This window comes from Chiloscyllium plagiosum, unplaced genomic scaffold (assembly GCF_037043375.1).
Source record: "Chiloscyllium plagiosum isolate Xiang-an unplaced genomic scaffold, Cpla_swu_hap1 HiC_scaffold_36, whole genome shotgun sequence".
NCBI classification, from domain to species: domain Eukaryota; kingdom Metazoa; phylum Chordata; class Chondrichthyes; order Orectolobiformes; family Hemiscylliidae; genus Chiloscyllium; species Chiloscyllium plagiosum.
In genome coordinates this window covers 30,439,661-30,451,828 of record NW_028270174.1, presented here as the reverse complement: position 1 = coordinate 30,451,828, position 12,168 = coordinate 30,439,661, and the positions used below count along the sequence as shown (strand labels likewise).

The following is a 12,168-nucleotide window of genomic DNA, read 5'->3' as shown; positions in this document are numbered from 1 at the left end:
GTCTCTCATTCAAGGGGAAACGTTCTTTTAGCATCCATCCTGTCAAGTTCTCTCAGGATCTCGCATGGTTCAATGAGGTAATCTCATTGTTTGAAATGCCAATGGACATCGGCCCTATCTGTTCAACATTTTCTCCTAAGAGTCCCCATCCCAGGAATCAGTCCAAAAAACCTTTTCTAAACAATGTCTAATGCAATAATATCCTCTCTTAAATAAGGAGACAAGACTGTACATTGTAGTGTAGGTGTGATCTGACAATTACCTTGTGCTAAAATACCACTTTTTATATTCTATTTCTCTTACAAAAAACAGCATTCCAATTACCTTCCTAATCATTTACTGTTCTTGCATAACATTTCTTTGTGATTCATATACCAGAACACTCAGATCTGTATGTATCTCTAATGTGCAATCTCTAACCATTTAAATAATATTCCACTATTCTATTCTCCCTATCAAAGTGAACAAATTTACATTGTCCCACATTATACTTCATCTGCCAAATGTTTGCACACTCACTTAACTAACCTAACTAAAAGCCTATTAAAATGTCTTCTATCTTCTTCACAACTTACTTCCTTATATTTGTGCTGTTAACAAATTTAGAAACTATGCATTCAGTCCCTTATCAAATCAGTGATATATATTCTTGATATATATCAAGAGTAAAATTCAATGCAGTGTGGCTGTTAAACAGCCTGTCATGAGCAGACTTTTATAGATACCACTTGTCCATTACTGCTCACTTTGTGTGTTCATGTTAAAATTGAATTTTAACCTAGGTCTTAAGTAATATATACACAATTACTTGGAGGAAAGATTTTAATTTATTCAAAACCTATTCATTAACAGAGTTAAAATTAGGCAAATAAAACTGTAATTTAAATTCTGTAGCATTTAATTTTGCTGGAAAAATTCAAATATGTATCTTTCTTTGTTGAATACCATTTCTGTAGTATGTTTCTGTTTGAAGTAGACAATTGATCTATTATCACATATAAAATATAAAGGAAATCTTTCATTTTTTGTCAAATATAACTTATTCAATTCAACTTGTTCATTCTTACTCGATAAACTATTCAAAACTCATTTACTGTAGCTTGCTTAAAACTACTTGAAAGATTTTTCTTATCTTTTCAGTGCTGGAGAAGAAACTGGTGTCTAAATATGCAACTTTACTCAGTGTCACTAAAATTTTCCAATTTAGCTAGGTTTCTTCCGTTTAGTCTGTGGGTATATGTTTAGTTTGTTTTCTGCAAATTGTAATCTTGTTTCATTTACATGTTAAGGTGCATTTAGAAACGGAATTGCAGAAGGTGAAGTTGATGCATCGATTGGGAAAATTGAGGCCCTTCGACTATTTGTTCTTTCCGAATCCCCTGTTTGGGTTTTACTGAGTGAGGTAATATTTCAGAAAGGACACAGCATCCTAAATTATTTTTATCTTATAGAATTACTTTAGGTTTCTGAATCCCAGGTCTTGCACACCTGACAGCACATCTTCAAAATAAAGTGTCCAAGCTAACCTTGTTCCAGCAGTAGTGGAGACCAACTTTTCCATTGGTGTCTAGATTTGCCATCAGCGCTATCTCCACAATGAGTTAGTTTACCCTGTGGTGATCAAGGATAGACTTAATTGACAGATTTACAAGATATGAACCAAATCGGTTCTTCAACCTACCTGTGTTACAGCACCAAGTATTAGACTAATCTTGACTCAGAGCATCTTAATTTCATGTTAGTCGTGTTCTTGAGGGACTATAGGTAGCCCACTTCTAGGGAGGAAAATTCCTTATTGCACCGAAAAGCATCAAAGCATCCAATGAGGTGCCATGTGATACTTAAGAGTGAATCTTCTTCAGGGCATTGGGCCTTCAATTTTTAAAAAATCTCTAATTGCAGTTTTCATTTGGCAAAGAAAGCCCCAGTTTTGTGTACCAACAGGAGAAGATCCACAAATGAAAAAACAGAGTTTTTGTAGTAATTGGCAGTATTTGCCCCTATGCCCTCACTAGGGAATGCATCCTGAAATTTGTTCTGAATTCCATTTGATAGCAGGAGGCCCTGACTCTCTCTATGAAAGAAAACAGTGCAAGTGCACAAACACCAGACAGAACCCCAGAAGTTTCTACAACTGTAGGAGATATAAGGATGGTATATTCAGACTGCAAGAAGAGTCATTATGATCCTAAACAATAAAAAGTTGCCACACTTGTCATCAGTGAGATGAGATATATGCAAGGTGAAGATATCTTTATGAAGGAGTAACAGAATCATCTCCAAATGAAGCTTTGGTAATTATGCAGAAAAACATAATGCTGGCAAATGTCCAGATTGAGAATATTGTCAAAGCAATAATGATAGGATATATGTGAAAGTAAGCTTGTACCTTAGCTCAAGATCACTCAGGAGCTGTGAAACAGTTTTTTATGGCAGCTAACAGTTATCAGATATTGTTTTGTGAGGGGAATACAAACTTCTCAAGTGTCTGACAGAAAAGCGGCTCTGCCGGTATGAAGATGTAGGTTGTGGGAAACAGCTGGAGACCACCTACTGTGCAGGTGCAGCTTAAAAGCTTTGCAATCCTATCTTCTTATCTTCCTCTTTCTTTCTTCTGAAAATGGAGGAATGGGAGTAGACCTGATAGTGGATTCATTTAATTTATAATTGGAATATAATAGAAGATTTAAAAAAGAGGTACTGCCAAATTCAGAAACATTCAAACTTATTTTGTAAATGTTATTTGCAGACTTGGGAGCTTGAAATCAAAGGAAATATATTACTGCGAGATAATTTCTATTCAATTTAAAGTCCTGGTAATTTAGTGTACTTCTAGTGAGCTCAATGCCAAGTTTTCAGGTTTTCTAAACAAATATTTTCCCCTCTGCCATTTATAATGCTTTACTACATTATGAGTGGCATGGTTTGCTAAGTAAAATAGGAGGCAAGGGAAGAGAGTGGTAGCATTTCAATCCAGATCAATTGATAGGAACATTGACAGTCTGTAAAATAAATGCTACCTGTTCATTACAATGATTTGTGCATGCAGCCAATGCTGCACATTCATTGACTGCATACTCAGCAGGGGGAGTAAGGTAATCAGCAGTTCTTAAAGGGGAGATGAATTGCTGTGATACCTATCATTGAAATGGTTGAACATGGTGGAGAGAAGTCATCAAGTGTCTATAATGCTGCAGTGGAGGTCATGGTGTAGGGAGTGGAGAGGAGAGTATACATTCATGATCCCCCAGGGGTCAGAAAACTTTTTTGTTTGCTGATGAGATGAAAGGAGATCACTGAAGGGCTCACTACCAGGAATACAACACCCACATCTGGCATACAATGCTGTAAAAAGTTTTAGTTAAATCATTAAGTTTTCAGGATAAGAACATTGTTCAAATTCTTTCTCGTTACAACTGCACCACTCAACTGCATCCTGGTTAGTGTGCCACTGCACCAAGCAAAGTTAACTCATGGCATTCAATGAGTTGAAGTTATGCATAATGTTAAGTGTGTTCTGCATGTAACATATACTCATCGACAAAATTATCCAGGTGCTTTAAATTCTGTCAGCAGTGTAAATCCTAAACCAATTGCAAATGCTACCTCCTACATTAAAATGGTGAACTTCAGACTTTTACTCCATATGCATGTATCGACTCTGACAATTTTGGTTCTTAGTGGGTTAAATTTCTGACTCAAATTCTTTAAATGGTAAAAGGTGAACAGAGTATGGATTTTTCAATAAAATTCACAAATGCATTTTAACAATGTCTACAATGTTTTTGCAGATATTTATCAAGCCAGCTGCATAAATGCAAGCAAGAAATTCGGCTTCCCAGCAAAAGTGCAACTATTTCTAGTGCCTCTTCAATAAGGTTTGCCTGATGGATTTCTTCAACAACGACACCACCTAGTGTGGTAAAATAAAAAGAACAATTGTTGAAAATCAACAAGGGACAGAACTAATGTAAAAGATCACAGTGATGGAAAGCTGTAGATGTGCAAACGTTTGAATAATCTTTGACCAAAACAATTTAACTGTTTATTTATATAATAATTACATTGGTTTTTTTTACTGTCATCATGAAAATGAATAACAAAATACCATCTTAATGAAAACTTCAGTGAAGTTGAATTATGGTGTTTATAAATGCATACTTTGTGTAGAAACAAAATGTATGCTTGGTAACTTTATGTAATTGGTCCTAAGACAAATTATTTAAAATTACATCACATTAAGTCAATATGATAATGATCTCTTCTAATCACAAGCTATACTTTATTTGTTGGGAGGGAGAAGATTTTTTTATAGGTTTGGTTTAGCTCCTCCTTCCACAATGTTCTTTGCAACAAAGACAGTAACATGATTTGGATTGTAGCCCTTGGCAATGACATTCTATGAGCTGACAAGGTGTTCCTTGTCTTTTATAACTTCCAGAAATAAAGCATTCCACTGTTACATAAAACTTTGTTTTAAATTAAACTACCAAAGAATTCACAAAAAACACATTCATGAAGTTTGTTGTTTAAGTGTTACTTAAAGCTAGGATCTAAACTTGATACAGAAGTTCTACATGTTTCAGTTAGAGCAAAAAAAAAGCTACTGAAGGTAGAGGACCTGAAACTCTGAGACTTCCGCCAAGAGAACTTCAGACCAAATAGTCCTGATATTCTAATCAAGGTCAGAAGTCCTACTCCTGTCCCTGATCACATTACAAATTACCCACTTAACTTGAGATTACTTCTGCACTGGAGATTCCCGGACAGGGACTTTGTTACAAACTAATACCAGAATCCATTGAATCCAGGAGAACAGAAAATCTTTGTAGAAACCACTCCCTCTTTTGCAGCAATCAGTGTGACATGTTTTGTCATTTAAATGTACATTGAAAAGTGAGGCCACTAGCTCACTCCTGACCTCTCATCACCCTTCTCCCAATCTTGTGCTGCTCAATGCAAGACTTCTCACTGCCCCTTTCACCAGTCCTCTCAAGACTGTTCAACGTTGTTCACCAGCTTGCTTTCTGTCCCTCTAATCTCTTTGCCACCTGTCCTGGCGCCTTACTGCCTCACTTGGCACTCCTCTCCCAAGCCCTCATTTACCATACAAAGAGTAGCAAGGGGTTGGGGACAGGTGACAGTCTTGAACTGGTGGCAGTTTGGGTTGCAGCAGAGGTGAGGATGAGTGAAGGTTGTGAACAGGAACACTACAATGACTGCACTGTTGGGAGAAACTATACGTACTAGTGGGTTGAATTAAAGTTCCTGCGTCATGGCAGGAGTTAAGTGGTTAACCTTTTCAATACTGTAAAAGATCTGGCAATTAATTACATTCAAGCTATCTTGTTGCTACAGCAACATTTTTTTCGTCTAAAATTCTATTTGGCTTGGATTTTATTAATATATGGAATTCTGTTTTTTAATGCCATTTATCTTTTCTTTTCCTTTACAAGTTAGTCATAATCATACCATTATTTTTTGTTTAAGATTATTATACCATTACGCTGTCAGAAAAAGATGGCAGGGCATTTGGCTTAAACTTTGCAATAGCACTTTGTCATTGAAACATAGGCATGAGCTTCAAGACTTGCAACATAAATTCCTTCTGTATGCTTTCTCTGAGATGAGCATATAACATTTTACAGCCTTTCAAAGGATCAATAAAACATGTATAGTGAGGAAGAAAGCATGAAATCCACAATTACAATTTCTTTGTGAGTACTCAACTTCTTGGTTTTTAAAAATATCTTTCACAAATACCATTAATTTTGTATAGCAGCTGTTGATCTTCAGTTTGGTTATAAATGGTTAAATTTTAGTTTGTAACAAAACAGTTATTCGAGCGCCTTGATGGCAGTGGTAACATTATTGTCATCAGACAGTACACGAAGCCTTGAGGATGTATTTTGGTCTATGGATTAAGTAAAAGCAAAATTGCTCTAACAAACTTTAATTGGTTCATGTTGCTTCACTAAAAGAGTGATTTACATTTAAACACAGCAACAATGTGTTCCATAGTCTGGAAGGCATAATATTGAAGTCAATAGTAAATCTGCCTATTTAGCAGTAGCAATTTATCAAACTGTCAACCAAGATATATGGCTGGATTCTCCTCTCATACCCAAATTGAAGCTAAGCAAAGACAACGGTGGAGAATTGATGGAAAATTATTGTGGCGCCTCTGTCAGGCAGCATATCTTACCAAGGCACCCCTTTCCCACAACTCATCTACACAATCTGCATATTCATCCAGTACCCATCAGAAGCATGCTGGCCACTCCCTCCACATTCACTGTGGAGAGAGGGTACCAGCAATTTTGTGTACTTTTTGGTAGGTACGCATTACTTGCAGTAACAGGGAAGTGGTAATTACAGGGCACTTGTAGAGTTCTCTCTCATCATTGTGTAGCCAAGAATTATCCATGCCATCACAGGAACAGAATATTTCTTTTTTTTTGCTGCTCCATCCTCTATGGGTGAAACACTCACAATGATCTGAAATGACAACAAAACTGCCTTCTTCTGTAATGGCTGTATTCATTTTAACAACACCAACCCCACGATGAATCCACCCTACATGTCAAATAATTGAAGAAAACAGGTCAGGTTTACAGCAGTCATATTGGTGGGGGAAGAACTCCCATCTGCAATGGCACTGCTGGGAGAAAAATCCTGACTGTAATATCAACTTGGATATTTATCTGTTTACATTTTAAAGGACTTGAGCAAATTTTTGGCCTTTGTGTTGGTGGATTATATTTTTAATTTTGTAGTTAGGGATTGATAGAAATATCAAATTGAATATTTTTAAAAATGAAAAAAAATAAAAGCAACCTGATACATAATTTTATTGATACTAATTATTTCTGTCACTTTCACTTATACACATTAAGGGCACGCATATTACTTCATCTGTAGATGGTATTATTAACATAAATATTTTGTTTAAAATGCTGAAGATTTAGCTTATGTTCTTGTGAACAGACCATTGCCATTGAGATATTCTGGGGAATCTTTGAAATCATCATGAAAACAGACATGCAAGTATTTAACACTTCTGAAAATTCCAATTTTCTTCATTTACCCTTCCTTTATTGATAAATATGGCTAGTGTAATTTGAGATTTGAACACATGAATGGTCAAAAGATCATGAGATAATTCTTTATTCCACTGGCATCAGGTCAGGTCATTACAAACAGGAAAGGAAATTAAGAATAACAAGAAATTAGTTACACAACATGCATGTAATGACAGTGTGGATTACACTGAATTGAGGAATTTCTTCATCTGTCTTCCCTCCTTTCCCATCAGACTCCTTTTCACCAAAGACACTCTTTTCCAAGGAGAGTCTCTTTGACTGTTCCAGTTGCCCTCCTTGACAGTCATCCAGAGAAGTGCGCAGCTTCCTTGGTCAGTGTCCTCCATCACCAATGCAACCTTCTGCTGGAGGTCCCATTACAAACTTCCATGACTGAAATATGCCATCCTGGCAAATGCATATAGCACACAGGCATCTTGTGCTAAGCACATGGATGATTAATTGTACAATTACAACTAAAACATTTTGAGTCCACATTAATGGCAGCATTTTCTTTTTGTACCACCAATCAAGGCAAATTTATAAAGGTTGGTGTGTTATCCAGCATTTGATCAAGAATCATGGAGTGTGGCAGCCAATTATGCATAGCCTTGTACAAACCCAGCTCACTCTCATCAGGAATAATGACTTCCTTAGTAACGAAGTGCCCCAGATATCATACTTCTGTCTGGAAATGTTGGCACATTTCTGGTTTGACTTTAGGGTTTAACTACAAAAAGCAGGCTTACACCCAATGTCTTGTCTTGCAAGAGTTTCCCCGAATATTGAACCGAAGATAAATATGTCACCCTACAGGGACTGGAAATTAAGACTGTCAAAAGCTTTATCCGGCACAGGCATGAAGATAGTAGGAGCACTACAGAACCAAAGCAGCATTCTTGTGTATTTGTGAAGTCCTCCAATGTCTGCTCCAAATGCCATTTTTCAATATCTTGTTCATTGGTTCAATAGATAAGTGGTTATAACCTCAACCCTAGGTTGAGGGCAAGCATCTTTTGTTAGTCTTTGTGTTCAGTGCCCAGTAATCAGCACAGATTCTCAGTTTTCCACCTTTCTTCCTCACAAAGACTGTGAAGCATACATACTCAGATGACACCTTGCTTCATGGGTTTCTGCAGGCTATCCTCCCAATGATGATGTGGAATCCTTTGGCAAGGAAGCTTTATTGGACATTCATCTGTAGTCACTATCCTGTGGTTTACCAGGTCACAATATCAATTGTCATCTTTTTTTTGCTGAAAGTCATCTCACGCTTGATGAGAGTAGAAACAAGTTTCCTCTTCTGGGTATTCTCCTCTCGGTAACTGACCATCTTTGAAATCTGGTTTGAAATGTCTGCTTCAATTGCTGCACTATCCATGATAGTGGCAGATTTAAGGACACCACAGGCATTTTTGGTTGATAGGAAACATCTTTGCTGAAACTGGCAATCAGCAAGGGTACTGTACCCTCTTCTCAACAGTGATGATGGCAGTTCTTAGAGTTATATCAAGTGGGAGCTCTACTATATGTGACATGTGACACTAGCAGGACCTGATGTTGAACAGTTGGAGATGGCTGGCATGATTATTCGAGAACAGTGATGGTGCAGATATTTGAAAGAACAACCAATTTCCTGCAACTTGAATAGTTCTTGGGTCCCATACAGGTTGACATACCTTGAGTGTGTGGAGTAAGGTCAAAATCTTTTGTGCCCTGTCTGCCAAATATGTAGTGTGCATAGCATTCACCATACATGTTTTCCAAGGACCCACAGATAGCTTTTAATACATTCTATCTCAACATCACAGGTGTTCTTAACTTTCACCCTTCCATTGGAGTATCAATCAGGTCACAACCCACCAGAGGTCCCAGGCTATTAAAAGTGTGATTGAGGACAGGCTGGAGAGCTCGATATAGTCATGATAGGAGATGACCGACCTCTGCAAAACATAACCCCAGATGAGGAAATAGGCATCAATCAGCTTGCACTCCTGTGCTAGATACTCATGGAAACACTGGTGAGTAGTAATTGACATTTCCACTCCTATGTCAATTAGGCATGACACTTCTACATGCCCAATTTCACATTCACCATAGACCAAGTTCCTATGATTCTGCACAGGACTGAGCTCAGAGTTCTAAATAAGATTTCCTGAAGGAACCATATGCCCATCTTGCTGTCAGTGGGAGGCCTAACTACTTTAATGCCTGTTGAGAAAGGAAGATCATTGCATTGGATGGGGTCTCTGTTCCTGGCAGAAGTGATTGTTGAGGACAATCTCATTCAAGTGCCCAACCCTGTCACAATTTCAGTAAGCCTTTACAGCTTACCCTCTGCAGAATTGGCTGTGTAATGGACCAGGCCAGACCCACTCAAAATATTTTAAGAAGATAGTCTAGATCCTAACATTTTCTTATTTTTAAGACAAATATAACGTACTGTGTTCTAGATGCAATTCAACTGGTCAGACTACTCTATGTTAAGCAAAACCCTATTTATTGAAATACTATAGCTAAAATACAATAAAAGAAATAATAACTTTGAAGAACAACTCTATTTGAAAACGTAACAGAATAATAGATACAGTAACAATTACTATATTCCAATAGTCTCAAACATTCCATAAACATACCCTGTGGCAAAATTCAGAAAATAGATCAATCTCACAGGTAACTCCAACAATCCAGAAAGACAACCATCAAGAAAAAACTCAGAGAGAGTAGTAGCCAGTCCAAACCTGTTGACTCTTCATTAATTGCTGAAAATAAAAGTTAAAAAAAAACTAGAAATCCCGATCTATGACAGCTGGACATAACTATCCAGGCTACCTCTATTGTTCCAACTTACCAAAGCCTCATAAGCTGTTTACCTTAACACAGATTGAACAAGAGGTGACGAGCAATCTCTCTCTTAAAAGAAACCAGGACAATGAACACCTCTTAAAGCTACAGCACTGTCATAATAAAGCTTACCATGGAGATAGGGCAGCAAGGACTGGATCTGCAGTTGCTCTGAGTAATCTGGTCAGCTTGCCTCTTTAACCTATGGTCTACATTCCTGTCTACACTGATAGTCACCTCCCTGATGTTAGCCTTTATCTTGTCTCAGGAGTCCAACTTTTCCCCAGGATCCATATATGTCATCCCACTCTTCAAAGAAAGATATTTTACGTTTGTCACTGTTAATCCTCCTGAACTCAATTTGGATAGTCTCATTACTTCCTTCGTTCTGATAGTCAGTCCTGAATCCTGATCCAGGGTCAATCGAAAAGAGAGATCCATGATAATAATGCAATTAAATAACTTCACCAGCACCAGGGGCACGAAAATCAGATCTTTCCCTTCAGCTTGCTCATACATATAAAATGACTATGTTGTCCCGAAAAAGCCTAGTCAGTTCCCTTAAAAATCAGCAGACTTCTTTGAACATCTGCACATGTTCCCGGTATTTCCTGATGAGTTTTCCCACAGACATTCTAATCAGTCCCATGCTCACTTGTATTGATTACCTGGATGCAACAAAACATCCGCATATCCTCAATCCAATTTTCAGTTGCCAAATTATTAGGTGTTCTGGTCTGCCGTCAAGTCTGTCTAACTTCCGAATATCAGCAAGTAGAATATATGACCTGTAGTAATGCATCCTTCTTTCATAGCATCAAGGGAACACACGAGAAGCATTTGCCTCAGTTTGGCCAAAAGGTCTGATTCCCTCTGCAAACACCTGGCCTCCTATGATTCTGCACCAGTTTCAGCTTCCCTCATGGCTACTACAAGTTTGAACTCCTCCACTATCCACTCCATCTAGGTCAACTGCCTTTCAATCTTGTCCACCATGACTTCCTATCTGTGCTGTGAAATCCTGCTCTGTTTCAGAAATATAACATAAGACTTAAACACAAATGGCCCAAAGATCATTAAGCACGGTTTCTTTATTCCACTGGCATCAGGTCATTATAAACAGGAAGGGAAGTTAAAGATAAATAAGGAACTATTTACACAATGTGCTTGGAATGCCTGTGTGGGGTACATTGGGTTGAGAGATGTCTTTGTCTACTTTCCTTTCCAATCAGCCCTCTCTCCACAAAATGCACTCTTTCATTTTCAATAAGAGTTCATTTGACTGCTTCAGCTGCCCTCCCTCATAGTCACCACCTGTTGGTGGAGGCCTGAAAGAACTATTCAGTTCCCTTGTTCAGTGTTCTCCATCACTGTCACCACCTGTTGCTGTTACAATAGGATGAAATATGATTCCATAAATAGCAACAGTCCTTTGTAGCTCCCCTAAATATTTTTGCTTTATAAGTGAACAGTCAACTCTGAGAAGCTATTTTTCTGTGAAGGACATTAAAACCGAACCTGCCCTCAATGTTCATATGCACACATTTTCTAGAAGATACTAGGAAGTGACCAAGAATGAGAATTATAACTGGTTTGCCCTTGCAGCCCAGACATACTGAGGTCATTAATACCAGTCTCACTTGCTACTCTAGCTATAACTCCACCAAGGACTAGGATTAAACTTTGCATTCTTAGGACCTGTAAGGCTCAGTGACTTTATCCATTCAATTACTGGCCAAATTTGATCAGCATTTTGTTGATAGGTTAATAGGTCCTTAAAATAGCAGGGAAATGTTTGGAGTGGCGGGCACCTGTAGTCTTGTCATCTTCCCGCTACTATTCCATCCTGCCAACAGCAAGGAAGGTGCCAGTCAATCCACCTGATTAGCCACAGTTAAAGGGCCACTTCCCAAAGCTTCAAATAACCTCTTTAGGGTTTTAATCAAACACTTTTGGTCTGGAACTTTAAAAAGAATGTCCTCACACTGAGGTAGCCTATTAACAGTGCTAAATTACCTACCTTTCTCTGAAGCAATTGTTTTACATGCACAGCTTCAACCACAAGTTTTGCAAACCTGCCAAATGGAAACTCAGAAGCTGTTTTTCAAGCTATGGGTGCTTCCCCTAATCAATAAGGAAAAGAATCAATCTTTGACTGTCTAAACTGGAAGCCTAATGCACAATTGTTTGTTCCCTCATAAAACTCTCCCAATATAAACAAATTCCCATTAGCCTTCAAGAA

The 12,168-nt window shown here is 37.9% G+C and overlaps 1 protein-coding gene across 4 annotated transcripts in view; it reads left to right on the top strand.

The window, feature by feature from the left end:
• Positions 1 to 6,848, top strand: part of LOC122539369 (alpha-1,3-mannosyl-glycoprotein 4-beta-N-acetylglucosaminyltransferase B-like) — a 251,205-nt gene extending 244,357 nt beyond the window's left edge. For 3 of the 4 annotated variants that reach the window (XM_043674130.2, XM_043674128.2, XM_087980063.1), the window contains exons 14-15: positions 1,290 to 1,402; positions 3,792 to 6,848. In XM_043674130.2, coding sequence (XP_043530065.1) covers positions 1,290 to 1,402; positions 3,792 to 3,815 — 137 coding nt within the window. In that variant the 3' untranslated portion in view covers positions 3,816 to 6,848. The remainder of the gene's footprint in view (positions 1 to 1,289; positions 1,403 to 3,791) is intronic. The other variant, XM_043674129.2, reaches the window with a different exon arrangement.
• The last annotated feature ends 5,320 nt before the right edge of the window (positions 6,849 to 12,168 follow it).